The 24800-nt window shown below is 35.3% G+C and overlaps 1 protein-coding gene across 2 annotated transcripts in view; it reads left to right on the top strand.

The window, feature by feature from the left end:
• LOC114330504 (RRP12-like protein) overlaps window positions 1-24800 on the top strand; it is a 119585-nt gene that overhangs the window by 81654 nt on the left and 13131 nt on the right. For both annotated transcript variants that reach the window (XM_050643007.1, XM_050643006.1), the window contains exons 15-16: window positions 6695-7001; window positions 23868-24020. In XM_050643007.1, the coding sequence (XP_050498964.1) occupies window positions 6695-7001; window positions 23868-24020 (460 nt within the window). The remainder of the gene's footprint in view (window positions 1-6694; window positions 7002-23867; window positions 24021-24800) is intronic.

Below are 24800 nucleotides of genomic sequence, written 5' to 3'. Positions count from 1 at the left end.
AAACTGGAACAGTGGAGACAAGCTCTGGAGGAAAAAGGTTTAAAACTTAGTAGGACAAAAGCAGAGTATTTGGAATGTTCATTTAAAGATGGAGCTACTACAAATAAAATGGTATCTTTGGATGGTGAAATGATTGTGAAAAGCAATAGTTTTAAGTACCTAGGATCGGTATTACAGAGTAATGGAGAAATAGATGGAGATGCATGCAGTAGAATCAGGGCTGGATGGATGAAGTGGAAAGAAGCGCGTGGTGTGTTGTGTGACAGAAAAATTCCAATGAAGCTGAAGGGAAAATTCTATAAAACAGCCATAAGACCGGCTATGATGTACGGAACTGAATGTTGGGCAGTGAAAAAGAAAGAGGAACAACGAATGCATGTGGCGGAAATGAGAATGCTTAGATGGATGAGTGGAGTGACAAAGAAGGATAAAATTAGAAATGAGTATATTAGGGGAAGTCTAGGTGTGGCACCAATTGATGCCAAAATGAGAGAGCATAGGTTAAGATGGTTCGGTCATGTTCAACGTCGAGACGTTAATCACCCAATACGAAGAATAGCTGAAGTGCAGATTCCTGGAAGGAGTAGGAGAGGAAGACCAAAGAAGACCTGGGGGGAGGCGATAAGGCAGGACATGTTGGTAAAGGGGATTAACATTGATATGACCCAAGACAGAATTGTGTGGAGAAATGCAATTAGGGAAGCCGACCCCGCATAGGGATAAGGCAAAGAGAATGATGATGATGATGAATGACTAAAGATCAAAGTTTTATATTTGATTTAAAAATAATTTATATTTTTGTTTATTTGATTTTATAAATAACGAGTAAAACATCCTTATAGTAGAAGGTAATATGAGAATGGGAGGCCGCTTTTCTATAAAATCACCGGGCCGCTTGAAAAGTTCCAGCACGCCACTGGTGCACAACGTCCCTCAAGAAGTTTTCACTTCAAATATTTATTTCGTCGAAGCGATTACGGCCCTAATTCAATACTTTTCCTCCATGAAAAAAGTGCACAACGTCCCTATAAAAGTTTCACTTAAAAAATTTATTTCGTTGAAGCGATGACGGTAGCTAATTTAATAATTTTTCCTTATCCAAAAAGTGCACAACGTCCCTCAAGAAGTTTTTACTTCAAAAATTTATTTCGTCGAAGCGATGAAGGCTTGCTAATATAATATTTTCCCCATCCAAAAAGTGCACAACGTCCCTAAAGAAGTTTTCACTTCAAAAATTTATTTCGTCGAAGCGATAAAGGTCGCTTACTTTACTTTTTCGTGTCTAGATCCGACTACAGTTTTTCTGCCCAATATCGGGCTATGTCTACACCCTTTGTATTTGCGAGCCATAAATCATCAAGGGTGCAATGTGATGGGCAAAGTCTGCATACTCTCAGATGCTCTACGCTCTGTATTTCCCCACACTCACAAAGTGCGTCGTTATCTGTCTTGATGCCCTATTTAATAAGGTTCTGTTTTACAGGGGCAACACCTGTTCGTATTCGGTTGAGTGTCCGCCAGGTTCTGCAGTCCAGGTTCATTCCATTAGGTCCTTCTGGATGTAGGGGGAACAGTTCGGCTGGTTCGACGCTGACATTTCTCATAAACCTTTTCCCTGATTTAAGTCGGCTGATTCCTGGCGGTTCATCAAACCCGTATAATTGGTGCCTTTCATCGAAAGTTTTCCTGAACTTCTCCACATATTGTGAGGCGCATCTACGGTCGTCTGGTGATGCGAATCCAGCTGCCCGGTACAGTAATGGTAGAGGGGTAGGCTTCATACAACCGGTAATTATTCTACATGTTTCATTTAACGCCGTGGTGACTTGTTGGACGTGTCTAGATCTACCCCAGACGGGACAAGCATATTCCCCTGTTGAGAAACATAAGGCCTCAGCTGTTGACTTTAAGACCTGGGGGTTTGCACCCCACTTGCTCCCTACAAGTTTCCGGAGAAGGTTGTTTCTCGTAGAAACCTTTTGTCTTGTGCTCTGACAGTGGAATTTATACGTTAGTGACCGGTCTAGTATCACTCCAAGATACTTGGGCCTATCAGTATGTTCCAAGCGTTGTCCCTCCCAGGAAACATTCAGTTTTACATGCGCCAGAGGGTTGTTGAGGTGGAATGCACATACTTGGGTTTTAGTAGGGTTTGGCTTTAATGAGTTTTGTTTGTAGTAAGTTGACATCATGTTTAAAGCCTCTTCCATTGTCGACTCTACTTGTGTGAGTGTTTTCCCCTTTACGGCGATATTAAGGTCGTCAGCGTACACAAAACTCTCAGTCTGAGGGTGCATTGGTTGGTCATTGGTGTAGATGTTAAATAGGGACGGCGCCAGAACGCTTCCTTGAGGTAGGCCATTTTTTTGGGTTCTCCATCTGCTCTTCTTTCCATTTTGCACAACGTAGAAGCGTCTATTACACAACAGTGATCTAATGATATTTGCCAGGTCATAGTCAAGCATAGTGTTATAGATCTTAGTTAGCAAGGTTCTGTGGTTTATCGTATCGTAGGCCGCTGTGAGGTCTATCAAGGCTACTCCCACTATCTCCCTCTGCTCAAATCCCCCCTCTATGTGCTCTGTTAGGTTCAGCACTTGGCCTGTGCATGATTTACCTGGTCTGAAGCCTGCTTGTTGTGGGATTAGTTTTGCATCTAATGTTTCCTGGATGCGGTTCAAAATGAGGCGTTCATACAATTTATATAAATGACAGAAGAGATATCGGACGGTAGCTGCTCGGTAGTTCAGGGTCTTTACCAGGTTTCAGAAGGGCTACTACTTTTGATTTACGCCACATTTGTGGAATCTGGTAGGTAGAGCGACAGATGTTAAATATATCGAGCACCGTCAGTCAATACCATTTTTAAGCTCTTCGATGGCAAATGGGTTTCGCAAGAGAGTTGTTTCATGGTCTTGAGTTCTTATAATCTTTGGTGTTTTGCAACGATTGTTTGTTTTGCCGTTCAGAAGCAGTTGGTGGGCTATCTGATTTGGCGTTATTGCACATGGCTCTTTCACCTCTGTGGGATCACCATTAAGTTTTTTAATCATATTCCAAGCCTGCTTACTACTGTGCGTCATATCCATTTTACTTAAAGTCTCGCTCCACCGTTCTTGTCTGGAGGCGCTTAGTATTTGCTGTAGTCTCTCCCCTATCTCTGCCGTAACTTCGCTAAATGGGTCTTTACTATATTTTTCGGTGTACTTTGTCATAATGTCTTTTGCTTCATCGTTCAGACCAGATATGTAATGTTGTTGACATCCTCTGGGTATGTGTTTACATGAGGTTCTTTTTACAAGTTTGATGAACGCATCATAGTTTTTGGGGATCGGTACTATATTTTTCACTTGTGTTTCCAATTCATCAGTACATTTTTCCCAGTTCGCTTTTTTGACATTAAACCTACGTTTGAAAGGGATTTTGGGAGCTTTTATAGCGCTGTATACGGATATTCCCACGGGCCTATGTTGTGTCTTTGGTATAGGCTTATATATCTTTCTGACGCAACGGTCCTCTAAAGACATGCTGATGAAGGTGAGATCAGGGTTGTAACCTTTCTTCCATATTTTGCTTTGGAATGAATATGGTAGTTTTGGGTCATGCAGCAGTGCCAGGTTGTTTTGTTCAGCCCACGATTCCACAAGATCTCCATTTTTATCAGTTGAAGCGTAGCCCCAATGAACATTATGACTATTAAAATCCCCGAGAATGAATCTGGTTTTTTGAGAAGCGAAATTTTTTGGAGGGGAGAAAACAAAGTCTCCAGGGTGGTTTATACACAGATGTTTATTACAAGTAATACCCTCAATGTTTATGGTCGCTCAACGTTAAAGGTCGCTAATTTATATTTTCCCCATTCAAAAAGTGCACAACGTCCCTCAAGAAGTTTCCACTTCAAAACTTGATTTCATCGAAGCTATGACGGTCGCTAATTTAATGCTTTTTTCCATCGAAAAAGTGCACAACGTCCCTAAAGAAGTTTCACTTCAAATATTTATTTCGTCGAAGCGATGACGGTCCATAATTCAATACTTTTCCCCCATCCAAAAAGTGCACAACGTCCCTCAAGAAGTTTTTACTTCAAAAATTTATTTCGTCGAAGCGATGAAGGTTCGCTAATATAATATCACCATCCAAAAAGTGCACAACGTCCCTCAAGAAGTTTCCACTTCAAAAATTGATTTCATCGAAGCGAGGACGGTCGCTAATTTAATACTTTTTTACATCGAAAACGTGCACAACGTCCATAAATAAGTTTCACTTCAAATATTTATTTCGTCGAAGCGATGACGGTCCCTAATTCAATACTTTTCCCCCATCCAAAAAGTGCACAACGTTCCTAAAGAAGTTTTCACTTCAAAAATGTATTTCGTAGAAGCGATGACAGTCGCTAATTTAATAATTTTCCTCATCCAAAAAGAGCACAACGTCCCTAAAGAAGTTTTCACTTCAAAAATTTATTTCGTCGAAGCGATAAGGGTCGCTAATTTATATTTTTCCCCATCCAAAAAGTGCACAACGTCCCTCAAGAAGTTTCCACTTCAAAACTTGATTTCATCGAAGCGATGACGGTCGCTAATTTAATGCTTTTTTCCATCGAAAAAGTGCACAACGTCCCTAAAGAAGTTTTCACTTCAAAAATTTATTTCGCCGAAGCGATGACGGTCGTAATTCAATACTTCTTCCCCATCTAAAAAGTGCACAACGTCCCCAAAAGAAGTTTTCACTTTAAAAATTTATTTTGCCGAAGCGATGACGTTCGCTAATTCAATACTTTTTCCCTATCTAAAAAGTGCACAACGTCCCTAAAGAAATTTTCACTTCAAAAATTTATTTCGTCGAAACGATGACGGTCGCTAATTTAATACTTTTCCCCCATCCAAAAACTGCACAACGACCCTCAAGAAGTTTTCACTTAAAAAATGTATTTCTTCGAAGCGATGACGGTCGTAATGACGGTCGCCAATTTAATACTTTTTCCCATCCAAAAAGTGCACAACGTCCCTAAAGAAGTTTTCACTTCTTATATGTTTACATATACGTACAAAATTTATTTCGCCGAAGAGATGACCGTCGCGATGACGGTCGCGAAATAAATCCTTTTTCCCTATGGAAAAATAGGTTTTACATTTATTTTAAATTTAAATACTTCTATACAATTTATGTATAGATACACATAATATAGATACGTACAAAATTTATTTCGTCGAAGAGATGACGGTCGCTATGACGGTCGCGAAATAAATCTTTTTTTCCCCATTCTAAAATAGGTTTTACATTTATTTTAAATTTAAATACTTCTATACAATTTATATATACATACAAATAATATATAGCATAAGCGATGACGGTCGCAATGACAGTCGCGATGACGGTCGCGAATTCAATGCTTTTTCCCCTATCCAAAAATCGCACAACGTCCCTAAAGAAGTTTTCACTTCAATAATATTACAGAGCAGTCGTGCGAGATGGGTGTCTGAACGACTACCCCGCGAAACATCTTTAAATAAACTTTAAATAAAAGTATAGTTTAGAGTCAGTGTTTTCCTAAGTTCCGATAGTTGGCTCCCTTTCCGTCCCTTAAGGACTCAACACGACACTGTGTCGGTAGAAAAGAAATATTTGAAGGATTTTGACGTCACATTTTTGACTTTGAGGTCGGTTATCTCGAAGATAGTTAGAGATATCGAAATGCCGTTTTCAGATTTGGATTCAGAAGACAAAACTACATGAGAATCCATCGGTAAATCGGCTCTAAGTATTGCAGGGGCGGCGACGCACGAACGAAGGAACAGACTTTGCGAATTTATAAACGAAAGCTTTTCGTTGAAAATTTACCGGTTTCGGGATTTATCTTCAAAATCGCACATTCGAGAGAAAATGAATTTATTCCATATTTTGCCTCTCACTATATAAGGAAACAAATACATGACCAAACTTAATATGGAATCACCATTATTTCAAACCACTATTTATTTCTTTTGAAAAACTTATTATTGTTGTGAAGAAAACAAAACGATAAAACAATGAGATAACACAACTACATACTTAGGCACGTTATAAATTATTTGCTTGAGTTGTAATTGGAACGAAAATCAATAAACTAACTTTTGCTGTTAAAAACGAAAATATATATTTTAGAACAGGCCAAGACAAAGTTGCCCATAAGTAACAACGGCTCGCCAGGATCGATCGTTTCATTGTCCAAGAAGATAGAAGAGACCCAACAATTTCTCATCCGTAGCTCTAAAGGCTGCTTTTGGAAGCTACAGGTGTAAATCTTTCAGTTGAAACGATAAGAGAAAGACTTCGTGCCCAAGGACTATACATTGAAAAATACTGTATGACTTATACACATTTCTAAAATATAGGTCAAACTGGAAACATGTGTATTTTCTCAAATAATTTTGATAGTGTGTAAAATTATTGATCAAAATCAGCTTAAGTACTTTCGGAATGGCACGTGCCATCTTCAGAGCTTCGTCTTATAGGTCATAAAGGCCTCATAGAAGGGTAATTGTCGACATACAACATATTAAAAATTAAATACAGGGCCACATCCTCTGTTCTTGTGGTGAAGGGTGAAAACCTTTTTAAATATTTAAACTTCACATTTAATGTGATTGTAAAATAATGGCTACCCAATGGTACCAGTAACAGCTTAATAATTTATTGTGTACTTTATTTTCAGCTACCAAACCTGGACTCGTCCAACCAACCCTTGAAAAGAAAAAGCCCGAGAAAGACCGAGGATTCAAAACGGCTCCGGACGGCAGGCTTATAATAAAAGACGATTCGTCGTCAGATAGTGACGATGACAAAAAACTCAAATTTTCTGATGACTCCGATGATGATGATGATACTCAAAGTAAAGTTGAAACGGTACTGCTAACAGATCGTAAACGCAAAAGAAGTAACGCTAGCGTCAAAAGTGGTTTTAGTTCGGTTAGTTCTCAACCTCCCATGAAATATAAGACTGGAGGTGTTGGTATTCACAGGTATGTATTGAAATTTACATTATTATTTTTCATTATGTACAGAATAGTTTCAAAATTGAAAACACTAAGTTCTATGAAGTTCAGGCACGGAAAATTTGCTTACATTGTGTTTATGACAAGTATATATAAGAGAGTACAATCAAAACCATATTAGATAGCCGGTTTGGGATTTGGCGATGAGCAGTGGGTCTCAAACAGTTTAATTCCACGTCACTTGAAAAGTAAATTATTTAATTTCTTTTATTTTACGTTCAGTAGGAATGTTGTATTTTGTTCTATTAAAGTCAAATGAAATGAAATGAATAATATTTTACACACAATCAATTCAAAAATGAATAACCATTTTCAATTTCGTTGCAACAGGAAACTACAACCGCATCATTATTCCAGTTCAATCAGAGAGTGCAGCAAGCACCTCTACCGGTTTCGAAACTCATTAGTCTCTCGTCAGGAGGCACATATGCTGCTCTCTCTGACCCAACTACGACAAACCCCGGCGTGCAGTCACGGATTGCAACGAACGAAATGGCAGGGATGCCCTAGCGGCAACTGCTAGCAAAAAACTAAGTTTTCAATCTACTAGCACATAAAACAACATCCAAAAATGTTACTCTACATCCTACCAGATTGAAAACAATGGGCACCTTCTCTGGTAACATCTCCGAGGCTTTTACAATTTGCAAGCCATAACGGATACTGAGACTAAGGAAGATGAGGGAATTTTACAATTTATAATTCACGTCCCATCTGCTCAGCGCGGTAAAGTTCCAACTAGAATGGTTCCCTTCGTACTCCAATCAGAGTAATCATGTAAATAAAACATGAATAACCATTTTCAATTTCGTTGCAACACGAAACTACAACCGCATCATTATTCCAGTTCAATGAGAGAGTGCAGCAAGCACCTATACCGGTTTCGAAACTCATTAGTCTCTCATCAGGAGGCACATATGCTGCTCTCTCTGACCCAACTAGGACAAACCCCGGCGTGCAGTCACGGATTGCAACGAACGAAATGGCAGGGATGCCCTAGCGGCAACTGCTAGCAAAAAACTAAGTTTTCAATCTGATAGCACATAAAACATCCAAAAATGTTACTCTACATCCTACCAGATGGGACGTGAATTATAAATTGTAAAATTCCCTCATCTTCCTTAGTCTCAGCATCCGTTATGGCTTGCAAATTGTAAAAGCCTCGGAGGTGTTACCAGAGAAGGTTCTCATTGTTTTCGATCTGGTGTAGAGTAACATTTTTGGGTGTTGTTTTATATGCTATTATATTGAAAACTTAGTTTTTTGCTAGCTGCCGCTAGGGCATCCCTGCCATTTCGTTCGTTGCAGTCCGTGTCTGCACGCCGTGGTTTGACCTAGTTGGGTCAGAGAGAGCAGCATATGTGCCTCCTGATGAGAGACTAATAAGTTTCGAAACCGGTAGAGGTGCTTGCTGCACTCTCTGATTGAACTGGAATAATGATGCGGTTGTAGTTTCGTGTTGCAACGAAATTGAAAATGGTTATTCATTTTTGATTTGCATGTTTACTCTGATTGGAGTACGAAGGGAACCATTCTCGTTGGGACTTTACCGCGCTGAGCAGATGGGACGTGAATTATAAATTGTAAAATTCCCTCATCTTAGTCTCAGCATCCGTTATGGCTTGCAAATTGTAAAAGCCTCGGAGGTGTTACCAGAGAAGGTTCTCATTGTTTTCGATCTGGTGTAGAGTAACATTTTTGGATGTTGTTTTATATGCTACTAGCTGACCCGGCAGACTTCGTACTGCCTCAATAGATAAAAACAAATTTTGTATACAATAAACTTAAAATAAACAAAAGGAATTCGTAATTAACAAACAAAAAATGCTCGATGTGAATGAGGTTTTATTACTATTTTTAATTAATTACACATGATGTTTGAAATAATAAAGTTTAGTTAGAGGTAACAAAATAAAGTTTGTAGTGCAGCAGTTACAATCTTAAATTTGTTTATCTTATAATGAATATAACAGCTTTATTATATCTACATTCAAAACAACCCTCTATTTATGATTGGGTTCGGGGAGATTCCAATTCTATAGGTGTTGATTAAATAAAATTAAATTCAATTAAAATTAAATAAAAAAGTAAATGAAGTAAATTAAAATTAAATGAAATTGAATAAACGTAAATAAAAATAACTAAAACTGAATAAAATTAAATACAAATAAATAAAATCATATTAACTTAAATACAATTAAATAAAGCTAAAAAAATCAAATAAAAATAATAAATAAATTAAAAAATAATAATAAAATTAAATAAAATTTAATAAAATGAAATAAAATAAAATAAACGAAAATAAATAAAATACTTAAATTAAATAAAATTAAACAAAATGAATTAAAATTAAATAAAATTTTATAATTTGCTGCTTGTTCTTTTCGTGAGCTCAGAATTTTTCTCCTGCTTACGGTTCCGTTTACAGATATTTTTTGAAAATTTCGCAAAATTAAAAAATTCATATTTTGCCCAATTTGAGTCCCAACGTTAAACTGTTCCACTTCTCTTCTATGAAATTTGTCGCTAGTTCTTCTTCTGTCCTCAGAATATTGCTACGGCTTGAGATATTGTATTTCGGACACCGATTGTGCCAGAGAAAAAATTTTAGTACCGTTCTGCTCGAAATTCAGCAAGGAGTCTACCTACTTAATTTTATATTTTTCACGTCATTATTGTGAGAGTTACTGCGTCATGGGCAACCCCCTAATGACTTACGGGTATGAAATATAGACAGCAACCTACTCACAGTCCAGTCCAATATACCTGAAAATTTTCATAAAAATCTGTAAAGTCGTTTCGGAGGAGTATGGTAACAAACACTGCGACCGGAGAATTTTTATATAGATGTAAAATATTTAAATGGCTATTAAAAAATAAAGGTCTGAGATAGAAAATTGAAAATTTAGGATTGTATGTATCTTTTATACATCTCATAAAAATAGTAAAAAACGGTTTTTCCAAAAATTAAAAAAATATATCAGGGGGGGGGCAACCCCCCTTATGACGTACGGGTATGAAACTCCATATTATCCTATTCCCAGTCCGCTAGAATATCCATGTAAAATTTCATAAAAATCTGTTCAGTCGTTCTCGAGTTATAAATGGTGTAACTAACACAACCTCGACTTTCTTTTATATATTATGTAAAATATTTAAATGGCTATTACAAAATAACGGTCTGAGATAGAAAATTGAAAATTTAGGATTGTATGTATCTTTTGCTTCTACATCTCATAAAAATAGTAAAAAACGGTTTTTCCAAAAATTAAAAAAATATATCAGGGGGGGCAACCCCCCTTATGACGTACGGGTATGAAACTCCATATTATCCTATTCCCAGTCCGCTAGAATATCCATGTAAAATTTCATAAAAATCTGTTCAGTCGTTCTCGAGTTATAAATGGTGTAACTAACACAACCTCGACTTTCTTTTATATATATAGATGTAAAATATTTAAATGGCTATTACAAAATAACGGTCTGAGATAGAAAATTGAAAATTTAGGATTGTATGTATCTTTTGCTTCTACATCTCATAAAAATAGTAAAAAACGGTTTTTCCAAAAATTACAAAAATATATCAGGGGGGCAACCCCCCTTATGACGTACGGGTATGAAACTCCATATTATCCTATTCCCAGTCCGCTAGAATATCCATGTAAAATTTCATAAAAATCTGTTCAGTCGTTCTCGAGTTATAAATGGTGTAACTAACACAACCTCGACTTTCTTTTATATATATAGATTATATTGAAAACTTAGTTTTTTGCTAGCTGCCGCTAGGGCATCCCTGCCATTTCGTTCGTTGCAGTCCGTGTCTGCACGCCGTGGTTTGACCTAGTTGGGTCAGAGAGAGCAGCATATGTGCCTCCTGATGAGAGACTAATAAGTTTCGAAACCGGTAGAGGTGCTTGCTGCACTCTCTGATTGAACTGGAATAATGATGCGGTTGTAGTTTCGTGTTGCAACGAAATTGAAAATGGTTATTCATTTTTGATTTGCATGTTTACTCTGATTGGAGTACGAAGGGAACCATTCTCGTTGGAACTTTACCGCGCTGAGCAGATGGGACGTGAATTATAAATTGTAAAATTCCCTCATCTTCCTTAGTCTTAGCATCCGTTATGGCTTGCAAATTGTAGAATTCTCGGAGGTGTTACCAGAGAAGGTTCCCATTGTTTTCAATCTGGTAGGATGTAGAGTAACATTTTTGGATGTTTTTTTTTATGTGCTATTAGATTGAAAACTTAGTTTTTTACAATTAATTCAATTCAGTTTTATTTATTAATGTTTATGGATGTTTATGTGTGCACATTGGTGTAAAGTGTAAAGTGAATAATAATATCAAACTTATTATTCACTGTATGACGTCATCCAATAAAAATGCTTTTATTCAGTATCTCATGCTTCACTGAAGTGTCACATCAGAGTCGTCACTGTCGAAATTATCTATGAGAATAATAATTAGACGTAGCATATCATCCACAAGTTGCTCAGTTTGAAAGAACTGGGCGATTAGATCTTCCATATTGTATGTCTAATACAATTTGGCCATTGTTCTGTCTTTATTTGTTATAAAGATTCTTTCCATAAACTAAGAACGCTAGCGCCACCTGTTCTTTTGGATGCATGCTTGTCATAGTATTTTTCTACACCCCAAACTCAATTGCATTGCCATGGCTATATTTAAGAGCCATTTAGTTGATGACAAATTTTTTTAAACTTTGTAGGCGTGAAACCTTTTTGTAAATCGACTTTTAAAAATAGGTTAGTATGATCACTAAAAAGGGGTAGTTCCCTGGGTTGGCTGTATACCTTATAGTTAAACAAACTGGAACATGAAGTAAAAACCACTTCTATGTAAAAGGTATATTTACTAAAAAATTTTTAAAATCCCAATGGATTCAATAAAATGAGTTCATCAGAACGTTTTCAAACCTATCGGTCCATCATCAGTGAATCTAAAATTAAATAAGTAATCCCACTATTAAAATTGAAAAGATGGTTGAAATTTTTAAAGTTAAAAAGTGTGGTTATGATTACTTACTTGAATACTTGCAAAATAGCCCCAGAACCAAACAATGGTTGAGATTATAAATAAATCTACATTATGTTAAAATAAAATTAAAAAGGCTAAACGCCGATGTTCAGGGTTTAAACCTCTGGGAACATGGTGAAACTCTACCCGAGGACACAATCAACCATCTTCGGTCGACGATGACTACTAAGTGTCAAAGCTGTATAAAGAAATGCTTGATGTGACATTGACAGTTGAGGAAGAAGGTAGTCGATTTTCAAGGAAATTTAAAAACAAAGTCATGATCCAAGACGAAGATATGGTAAAGATTTTAATATCTGAAAATGTCTGTTATTTAAATCTATTGTTTTTTAAAATTAAAAGAAAATGTGTTTTACAAAATAAAAATTATTTTAACTGTAGGTAACTACAAATTAACTGTATCAAATAAAATTAACCTGATCAAAATAATCAAAATGAAAAAGTGAGCTGATTAGTAGTAATGACAGAAATAAAAATAAATAAGTAGGTGGTGATATAGAAGAAGTTTTAAATTTTGAAATGGGATATTCTTATATCAAGAAATTTATATGTCAACAGTATGTGTATTGATATTGTATTGGTGGTTGTATAGGTAGAAGGGAAATTTTTATTTGAATGTAGGTGAAAATTAAAAAATTAAATAAATTGGAGTTAAGATATAGTCAATCTGATAGTAGAAAGTATAATTCAGGAATGCAATTATTATGGAACAATTTTAATAAAATGGAGAAAATTCTTGTGACACACTGGTGAATATGTAAAATTGAAAATAAATAATTGTAGTATAATAATTGGCCCAATTGATACAAACTAAAATTAAAATTAAATTAGTATAGAAAACAATAGGTGTAATGAATAAAATAGAATTAATAAAACAAAATTAAGAGAGTGAATATTGTTATAATTTGATTGCAATAATGACTGAGTATAAATGTGACAACTGAAATAAAGTGATGGAATGTTAGGTGTGGAGGTAAAATATATTTGGAAAAGGTCAAAGACAAAAAGCAAAGGAATGTGATGTAGGGTCAAAGCATAGGTGAAATGAGTGAAGGAGAAGGATTGAAGAAATTGGGTATGAGGGTTGAACTGAATGAAGAAAAGAAATGAAAGAACAGTGAGAAGAAGGTAACGGTAAATTAATTGGGTTTTGATTAAGAAGGGTTCATGTGGTTAGTAATGATTAGTGTGTGTAAAGGAGTTTGGAGCCAGTATATATAAAGGTAACGACGAAGATAGTTGAATAGTGGGTAAATAGGATAAAGAAGATAGCGGACAGGATAGGAGAAGGGAAGGTATAACAAAGTAATAGGAATTATGAGAATAATTGACGGTGAATGGGGACAAAATTTCGGTTAAGGGATGTTTGTCGATTGACACAGTTGGGACTTTTCTTAAGGTCCTTGACAATTTCCAAATCTTCGTATAAGTCTAAACGGAGTGTATTTTTTTGTTGAATGTTGTGTATCAACTGGACCCCATCAGGAATCTTAAGTTCATGTTTATTGACTTAAATGGTGTGAAAAGGCTGAAGTAGTATCTCTCTTACTGTGTTCTGCCGATCGGGTGGAAAGGGATCTGTAAGTTCTACGAATGCTCTACCGATGCTACCTACAAACATCCCTTAACCGCAATTTTGTCCCCATTCACCGTCAATTATTCTCATAATTCCTATTACTTTGTTATACCTTCCCTTTTCATATCCTATCCGCTATCTTCTTTATCCTATTTACCCACTGTTCAACTATCTTCTTCGTTCCCTTACTGGCTCCAAACTTTACACACACTAATCATTACTAACCACATGAACCCTTCTTAATCAAAACCCAATTAATTTACCGTTACCTTCTTCTCACTGTTCTTTCATTTCTTTTCTTCATTAAGTTCAACCCTCATACCCAATTTCTTCAATCCTTCTCCTTCACTCATTTCACCTATGCTTTGACATTACATCACATTCCTTTGCTTTTTGTCTTTGACCTTTTCCAAATATATTTTACCTCCACACCTAACATTCCATCACTTTATTTCAGTTGTCACATTTATACTCGGTCATTATTGCAATCAAATTATAACAATATTAACTCTCTTAATTTTGTTTTATTAATTCTATTTTATTCATTACACCTATTGTTTTCTATACTAATTTAATTTTAATTTTAGTTTGTATCAATTGGGCCACCTATTATCCTACAATTATTTATTTTCAATTTTACATATTCACCAGTGTGTCACAAGAATTTTCTCAATTTTATTAAAATTGTTCCATAATAATTGCATTCCTGAATCATACTTTCTACTATCAGATTGACTATATCTTAACTCCAATTTATTTAAGTTTTTAATTTTCACCTACATTTCACCTTACAAATAAAAATTTCCCTTCTACCTATACAACCACCAATACAATATCAATACACATACCGTTGACATAAATTTCTTGATATAATAATATCCCATTTCATAATTTAAAACTTCTTCTATATCACCACCTACTTATTTATTTTTATTTCTGTCATTACTACTAATCAGCTCACTTTTTCATTTTGATTATTTTGATCAGGTTAATTTTATTTGATACAGTCAATTTGTATTACCTACAGTTAAAATAATTTTTATTTTGTAAAACACATTTTCTTTTAATTTTAAAAAACAATAGATTTAAATAACAGACATTTTCAGATATTAAAATCTTTACCATATTTTAGTCTTGGATCATGACTTTGTTTTTAAATTTCCTTGAAAATCGACTACCTTCTTCCTCAACTGTCAATGTCACATCAAGCATTTCCTTACACAGCTTTGACACTTAGTAGTCATCGTCGACCGAAGATGGTTGATTGGGTCCTCGGGTAGAGTTTCACCATGTTCCCAGAGGTTTAATCCCTGAACATCGGCGTTTAGCCTTTTTAGCTTTATTTTAACATAATGTAGATTTATTTATAATCTCAACCATTGTTTGGTTCTGGGGCTATTTTGCAAGTATTCAAGTAAGTAATCATAACCACACTTTTTAACTTTAAAAAAATTTCAACCATCTTTTCAATTTTAATAGTGGGATTACTTATTTGATTTTAGATTCACTGATGATGGACCGATAGGTTTGAAAACGTTCTGATGAACTCATTTTATTGAATCCATTGGGATTTTAAAAATTTTTTAGTAAATATACCTTTTACATAGAAGTGGTTTTTACTTCATGTTCCAGTTTGTTTAGCTGATCACTTTATTTTATTCACCACGCGTTTAGTTCTTCTTTCGTCTAGCTGCTTGAAGAAAATTTCTATTCTGCTTTTGAGCGATAGGATGATTTATCCAGTTCTGTTATGAATCTTCTTCTTTGTGTGCCGTGCTTGTTTTCAAGCGTTGGCTATCGTCGTATTAACAAGCTAATGAAATGTTTCTCGGTCGGTAGCTACACACACACAAACTTAATGGAATCACCATGTATTTCAAAGAAATATTTATTTCTTTTGAAAAAACTTGTTATTGTTGTGAAGAATAAAGGTTTTTACTGAAAATAAACAAATCGATAAGACAATCAGATAGTACAGCTCGGTAAGGTATAGGTTATTTGCTTGAGCTGCAAATTGAACGAAAATAAATAAACTAACTTTTGCATCCAAAAACGAAAATATGTCTCATGTGGGGTTATAGTACTTACAACGGGGAAAGATATTGGTCTTGTGGAGAAAGTAATGTTCTCAGAGGGACATAGTTGTAAAGCTATGCGTAACACAGGGCGTTCTGTCCAAAACCTATGCTAGGTAACAGGAACTAGGAAAGCTTAAAAATAAAGCAAGGGAAAGTCGCCAAAAAGTAATATCGGTTCGCCACGATTGTTTAATTGTCCAATCAGCTGGAAAACACCCAAGCATTTCTCACCTGCAGCTGAAAAGGCAGTTTTTGGAAGCTACAGGTGTAACTTTTTCAGTTGAAACGATAAGAAGAAGAGTTCGTGCCAAGAAGTATGCAGCAGGAGATAGTTACGAGTTCCCAAGTTATCCAGACAGCACAAAATTGGTCTCCTAAATTGGTGTCTTCACCACCAAAACTGGAACATTGGGAATTGACAAAATGTGCTATTTTCAGAAAAAGTCAGGATTGGTGTAAAATCAGATGACCCACGAAATCGTGTACTTAGAGGTCGAAGAAGACAAGCAAGAACGAAAACTGTCAGATCTTTTCACAAATATACAAGGGAAAGTATAATATTCTGGAGAGGAATTTGGATCCGTAAAAAAACTCCTTTAATTTTCATCCAATCAACTTAAACTCCTCACACGTATGTTGATAACCTATAGTTAGACTCTGGAGAGATGCAACAGGAGAAAATTTAATTTTCATGCATGATAATGGACCTCCACATACCATTAGAGTGGCTAGAGACATCATTGAAGCAGAAGGCATCCCTTGTTTGGAGCGGACTGTTTGCTCACCCGAGCTTAACCCAATAGAGTATTTGTGGAATATGCTTAAAACAAAAAATAGAGCTCGCCGGGATAATCCAGAAAACACCGCACGGCTAGTATAAGCTGCTTTTGAAGAATGGAGCAACCTACCATAATATATAAGGTATAAACATTTATACTTTAATCAAAATGTTGAAATTTGATTAGGAGCGTGCCCACGCAAACTGAAGCTTGCATAGGACTAGAGGTGATAACACTGACTACCAAAAAAAAATAATACAAAAAAAAATAAAAACAATTTAAACATTATTAGTTTTACATTGAAATTTTTTTATTGTATTAGTTTTAAAACAACTAGTTTTAATTTGTTTGTTAAATACTTTATTGCTTTATTTAATTGTTACGTATTTGTTATTAAATTGCTTTAAAATAAATTATATTTGACTTCGTGTGTTCGTTTTTTTAAAATCGTACGAAATAATAAGAAATATCGGATGATTCCATATAAGTTTCGGTGTGTGTATATGAAACAATTCCTCGACCGTTCGACCTGTCCAGTGTCTAATTTTACGCAGCCAGGACAGTTGTTTTCTTCCAACTCAGTGTTTTCCTTTGATTTTGTCCTGAATGATCAACCGCGGTAACCGATATTTAGGTCCTCTCATTATATGACCGAAGTATTGAACCTTTCTCATTTTTACACGTTAATCAATTCTCTCTCTTTGTGCATGGTCTCCAGCACACATTCGTTTTATATGTGTGCTGTCCACGGGATTCTGAGCATGCGACGGTAAAACCACAACTCAAGCGCTTCTAATTTGTTGAGATTCTTCACTTTTGTTGTCCAAGTTTCACACCCATAGATCAAAACAGACCAGACGTAGCACTTCGATACTCTTATGGCCGGTTTCATCAACGGCAAATAGTAGTTTATTCTATAAATAAAGTTATTCGACCAATACACTGGCATTTCTCCATTTTCCTAACGTCAAATAAGACTTAATTCATCAATTTATCAAATAAATAATTACTCTTCGAATAAATTGGCAAGTTAATCTCGCTGTAAATATATAGAAGAAAGTAAATTTGTCAGTTTAACTTTTTTTTTTGAAAAATGGCTTTGGCAGAGCCAATTAGCCAGACTTGTTTCTGATTGATTGCAGATTCATAGTCATAAATTTCTTATAACATAAGTACATTCTACAATTTTATTTTTATAGATACATTGGTACATTGTGTAGCTTTTTTTTATTTTGTTTTTTTTTAATTATTTTACTGTTTTTTTTTAATATATGTTTTAATTTGTGCGAAACACTTTTTTTTACTTCTTTTTTTTTCTATTCTTTTTTATTTTTGTTCCTTTTTTTTTTCTTTTTTTTTTGTTTATTATTTTTTTTATTATTTTATTTTGTGTTTTTTTTAATATTATTTTTTTAAATTTTTTCAAACCACATTAACAAATTATGCCTATTTATTACATATTACGTTTACAACTTGTATTTACATAATTTAACATGTTTATAAATGAGATGAAGAATTTCCATATCATTTGTAAATATTAAAGTATTTAGCTTAACTTTAAATTATCAAAATTATATTGAAACAAAATAAAAATATAAACGCCTAATAAATTTTATTCGACGAATACCTATTCATTGATTTATTTGTTGTTGGTGAAACCGGCCCTTAAACGTGTTAGTCTAGGCGCCAAACAGAGGTCACCGTGTCCTTTTCAATTCTGATGGACAGACTCAACGGTTTCTTATGGATTTTTGGCTGCTGATTACGAATTTCGAGGGTGGATTTCGATCCGAGTGGTCAAAAAATTGTTATAAACAATTTAATTGTTTATAAATTGTTTATAAATCTCTGGCTCATAAACTACAAGAGACAAAAAAAAAGTTTTAAATAAAATTTGTTCCTTAATAACAAAAAAACGTTTACTAAACTTAAATCCATCACTTATAACTCAAGATATTGTAAAATTAGTGCACAATGCAAATTGAAAATTGCAAAATATGTATTTTTCGAAGATTTATCGATCGTAACTCGGCTTTTGCGCATGCAAATGAGCCTTAGAGGGTCTCATTTTAAAGGTCGATTAATAAGCTTTCAAACACAGTTTATTAAATTACTCTACCCTCATTTGTTTTAAAGTTATACCCGTTTGAAGTTATAATTTTCTTAAAAAAATTGTACATTAATTTGTTTATAAGGGTTTAAAGCAAATTTGAGGTATAAACATTTATAATTTAATTAACAATAATAATAAAAGGGGTAATAATTAACAATAATAATAAAACCCGCTATGGGTAGCGGGTAGGAACTCCTTTGAAGTCCTTTGGACTCTCTTGGATAGTCCTATCAGGGAAAGTGAATCAATCCCTGCCCCCCGCAGATTCCAGGAGCTTCTTGACCCGGGAAGCTAGTACCTGCTAAGGGTCCCTTGTCCAGGGTCACGGATGAAGTCCAGAACGGCATCCAAGGCGACGAAGAATACTTCCGGTACGGCGAAGATGGCGGAGCTGGCAACCCTCGATTTTAGGGGTAGTATAAGATCACAAACCTAGAAGCGTCTGACCCGGAGCGGGCGGCTTCAAACAGCGTCGGTACTCACAATGAGCGGCTGAATTAAAAACTCACCAACCCGCCTTGCCAGCGTGGTGTTTTAAGGCAAATACCTCCCAACAAAATGTCAGATTTTAAAACAGAAGCGGATGTACCCCAGGTGAGTATAGCGAGAAATCGAAACTCTCACACTGATTTATCAGTCTGTCCCAAGGATTCTGGGGGGGACAAAAAACTGACGACGCGAAAGACGAAAAAACCTCTAACACTCTTTATCTGTACCTACAATGCCAGAACATTATTATCTGAAGAAAAAGTCACTGAAATGGAAATCGAGATGTCAAAAGTAAAATGGGATATCATTGGAGTCAGTGAAGTAAGACGACATGGAGAAAACCTGACAACACTAAAATCAGGGCATATATTTTATAGTATAGGTAGTGAAACCGAATCAGTCGGGGGAGTTGGATTCTTTATACACAAAAGACTTGCAAATGACATAGTGATTACAAGAAGTATATCCACAAGAGTAGCCTATTTAATCGTAAAGCTAAACCGAAGGTATAAAATAAAGATTATTCAGGTATACGCACCAACAACGAACCATCCGGATGAGGAGATTGAAGACTTCTACGATGACATCTCAACGGCACTGAAAGAAACACCAACACATTACACGATTATATGCGGCGACTTTAACGCAAAGATCGGTCTAAAGCAGGATGAACAGGAAACAGCACTAGGTAAATTTGGATCCAAAGGCAGAAACGAGCGTGGCCAAACACTATTAGAATTTCTATTACAACAAAATCTTTACCAGATGAATAGTTTCTTCTCTAAAAAAGATCACAGAAGATGGACGTGGAAAAGCCCAGATGGTAAGACCAGAAACGAGATAGACTACATAATCAGTGACAAAAAATATATATTCAACGATGTCACAGTCCTTAATAGCTTTACCACAGGCAGCGATCATAGAATGGTAAGAGCCAAACTAAAATTAGACTTAATAACAGAAAGATCCAAAATGATTAGGAAGAAAGCCAACCCAATATGGATTGACCCAACGAATTTAAATGAATACCAAGGCAATATCAATAAAATCCTACAACAAAATGAATGCATGAATAATGTAGATGCCCTAAACGAAAATATCGTAGAAGCTATTCGAGAGGCTCAAGTAAAATGCTGTCCTAAAAGAAGCCAAGACGAAAAAATAACCATTGAAACAAAGCAACTAATGGAAACTAGAAGAAAAATCAAAGAAAACGAAAGCACTGACGAAGAAGAACTGCGAAAAATAAACAAAGAAGTATCAAAAGCTATAAGGAAAGATTTAAGGAAATTTAAGAATGAAAAAGTCCAGCGGACTATAGAAGAGAATAAAAGTCTGAAAGTCCTGAGAAGGCGGCTAAACAATGGAAAATGCGAAATACACAAACTAAAGAACAAAGAAGGAGTCCCCACATCAAATAGAGAAGAACTACTACACATAGTTGAAGACTTCTATCAAGAACTATATACAAGCCAAAGAGAAGACCAAAAGAATTTAGAAGCCGCTGCATCACGCAAAGTTATCAACCAGGGTTCAGAGCTCATGCCAGAGATCACACTAAGCGAAATCCAGGACGCAATGAAAAGGATGAAAAACAACAAAGCGCCAGGAGAAGATGGAGTCGTAATAGAAGCTATAAAGATGGGTGGACGTGTCCTTCTCAACCAAATAAAAATTTTGTTTAACCTTTGTCTAACAGATTGTTGCATACCGGAAACATGGAACAATGCAGTAACAATTTTACTACACAAGAAAGGAGACAAGGCGCACCTCGAAAACTATAGACCAATCAGCTTATTGAACCACATCTATAAAATGTTTACCCGAATAATTACGACAAGACTAGAAAAAAAGTTAGATTTCTACCAACCCCGAGAACAAGCTGGATTCCGCTCAAAATTCGGAACGAACGATCACCTACAAACAGTAAAAACCTTAATAGAAAAGTCGATAGAATATAACAAACCACTGGTACTTATCTTCGTAGACTTTCACAAAGCCTTCGACACTGTGGAATTAGACAGCATTATAACTGCTCTGAACAATAGTAGAATAGATTACCGGTTTACAAAGTTAGTGCAAACATTATACCAAAACGCCACAATGCGTGTAAAACTACATGATACTACCAGAGAAATTCATATCAAGCGAGGTGTGAGACAGGGCGACACTCTCTCACCTAAATTATTTATAGCGGTCCTCGAATACGCCTTTAAAATGCTAAAGTGGGAAAATAGAGGAATAAAGATAGATGGAGAAATGCTCAATCATCTGCGTTTTGCCGACGATATAGTACTTATTACCGAAGATCTGGGTGAAGCACAACAAATGCTACTAGAATTAGAAAACGTGTCTTCAACAATAGGTCTAAAAATGAACATCAGTAAGACCAAATTTATGACAAATTTAGTTCCCAGCGAACACCTAACCATCCAAAATCAAGTGGTAGAATTGACAGAAAAGTACATATATCTCGGTCATGAAGTCAGAATAGGCAAGGACAATCAGACCTGCGAATTTCAACGACGAATAACACTTGCTTGGGCGGCGTATGGATCACTAAGAGACATCTTTAAGAGCAACATCCCGACAGCTATGAAACGGAAGACATTTGACCAATGCGTTCTTCCTATTATGACATACGGAGCAGAAACTCTCACGCTCACAAAAACAACAGCACTAAAAATGCGAGTGGCACAAAGGCGCATGGAAAGATCGATTCTCGGCGTGACAAAAAAAGACAAAATAAGGAACCAAGACTTAAGGAAAAGAACAGGTATCACTGATGTCGTTGAACGTATAGCCAAGCTGAAATGGAATTGGGCAGGTCACATAGCGCGACTGAAAGACTCACGATGGACCAGAAAACTAATTGACTGGCGCCCAAGAGAAGACAAACGCAGCAGAGGACGACCACCAACACGCTGGATGGACGACATTAAACGAATATCCAAGAAATGGCAACAAGAAGCACAGAACCGTGAAGAGTGGCGAAGAATGGGAGAGACCTATGTCCAGCAGTGGACAGAAGAGGTTGTATGATGATGATGATGAATAATAAAAGAACTCAAAGGGAACATTTAGAGCTTATGAAAATGTTCGTAACTTTATTTTTGGCCAAGATATCGATACTTTAATAGCGCAAGCTCTGAGGCACAAAATCGACTCACAGCGTAAAGTTGTTCTGAAGCTATTTCATTGTGGCATTAATTATTCTAAATTTAAAATAAGCCACAATTTAACTAAAAAATTATTTTATTAACGTTTTGACCAACGTTAATAAAATTTGACGTCCAAATGGGACGTCGTTGTCAAAATAAAAAATATTAATAAATTAAAGAAAGATGTTGTTGCTTATTAAAAAATTCTTCTAAATATTTTAATTTTATCTGACTGAATTCAGACATATACATTTTAAAGTAGTTTAAAATGATATTGCCAACATTTATAAGTGGCGTTCCTGGGACGACTTTACTGAAAGATAGTTCATTCGATTACATGAAACCAACCCTAAATCAAATTTTTAATTAAAGATTTAATGAACTATCTTTCAGTAAAGTCGTCCCAGGAACACAACTCATAAATATTGGCAATATAATTTTAAAGTCTTTTGAGTCAGATTAAATTAAATTATTAGAAGAATGTTTTTCTAAGCAACAACATTTTTGTTTTAATTATTAATATTTTGTATTTTGACAACGACGTCTGATTTGGACGTGGAAACGTTAATAAAATCGATTTTTAGTTAAATTGTGGCTTATTTCCCATTTAGAATAATTAATGCCACAAGGAAATAGCTTTAGAACAACTTTACGCTGTGAGCCGATCTTGCGCCTCAGAGCTTTTGCTATTAAAATATCGATATCTTGGCCAAAAATAAAGTTAGGAACATTTTCGTAAGCTCAAGATGTTCCTTTTGAGTTCTTCTATCATTATTGTTAATTAAAGTATAAATGTTTATAGCTCAAATTTGCTTGAAACCCTTATAAACAAATTAATGTACAATTTTTTTAAGAAAATTATAAATTCGAACGGGTATAACTTTAAAACAAATGAAGATAAAGTAATTTAACAAACTTTGTTTTGAAGCCTATTAATTAAGCTTTAGAATGAGACCTTCTAAGGCTATTTTCGTGCGTAGAATCCGAGTTACGATCAATAGAGCTTCGAAAAATACTTATTTTGCAATTTTCAATTTGCATTGTGCACTAATTTTACAATATCTTGAGTTATAATGGTTGGATTTAAGATTAATAAACGTTTTTTTCTGCGTTTTTTATTAAGGAACAAATTGTATTTGAAAATTTTTTTTTATCTCTTTTAGTTTATGAGCCAGAGCCTTATAAACAATTTATAAACAATTAAATTGTTTATAACAATTTTTTGACCACTCTGATCGAAATCCACCCCTGAAATTCGTAATCAGCAGCCACAAATCCATAAGAAACCGTTGAGTTTGTCCATCGGAATTGAAAAGGACCCGGTGACCCCTCTGACGCCTAGGCTATGTGGTCAATGACAGACTTTTCCTGCACAATACAGAACGCCAGCTAATAAAGCTTTTTCTTGTAAGTTCGTTTTCGATATTAAGTTGATAACTGTTTGACCAGACCTGGCAATACTACTCAAAACTTGAAAATTCTTTATTGGTATATATGTAGCGATCTGTTTTGTGCAAATCGAAAATTGATTTTCGTGTTCTTTAATACCTACTTAATTCTTTGATATTTTTTCAGGTCTTTGGGAGCTAGCACTTCTTCCGTTAAAAGCGGATTTAGTTCAGCAGGTTCTGAATATAAATCTAGGAAAGCGTCTGGAGATGTTAAAAAGAAAGGAAAACTGGATCCCTATGCATATTTACCTTTGAAACGTACAACCTTGAATAAAAGGTAAGTTCTTAAACTTTTTTCTGTGAACATATTTAAGATGCGTGGGTAAACTGGCCGGTGGAAGAAACCCAGTTCAACAAACAGGTCTTAGGGACGTTATGTTTTGAAAAGAACCAAATTCGGTTAGGTATTAATATTTTTGAAACATGAAAAGTGAAAGCGTGATGGTATGCAAAATTTTCTTTGATACCTTGTTGGTGTCTAACGGAGGAGTCCAAAAGGCCCAAACAAGGAATCAAGGTGGATCTCAAGTGAAGATAATCAATGATAATCAAGCATCAGACAATAAATAAAACATCAAAAATGACAAAATGAGATACTTCAAACAGTCTGTTTTAAACATAGAAACATTGACAAAGTTTGAACGAATTGTTTCTTGAGACCCAATGTTATATATAAAGGTGGAAATATAATGTTCCCTTTGTCAACAAATGGTTGATGTACAATGTTTGGACCGGTAGATTTCAGGTCAGATCTTGGCAGCCAATTCGACTGTACCCGATGTTTCTCACGAGTTCTGCTGTCTCACATACACAAAAAGCGGGGATATTTTGTATATCCACGTTGCTGTCTAAGGAGCAAACAGGTCATTTTAAGGTTGACACAAGATTCCATTGCTTCATATGATATTGCAACTAAAATATTAGTATACGAAATTCATAACTCAGTGAGCTTTACTAATGGACTATATGACAATAGGGAAATTGGAAAAATAACAGTAAAAAAAAACAAGCAAAGTAATTTCTATTAAAGATTTTCCTACTTCCTAGGTTCTCGGTG

Source organism: Diabrotica virgifera, chromosome 2 (assembly GCF_917563875.1).
Source record: "Diabrotica virgifera virgifera chromosome 2, PGI_DIABVI_V3a".
NCBI lineage: Eukaryota > Metazoa > Arthropoda > Insecta > Coleoptera > Chrysomelidae > Diabrotica > Diabrotica virgifera.
This window is presented reverse-complemented; position numbering and strand designations above follow the sequence as displayed.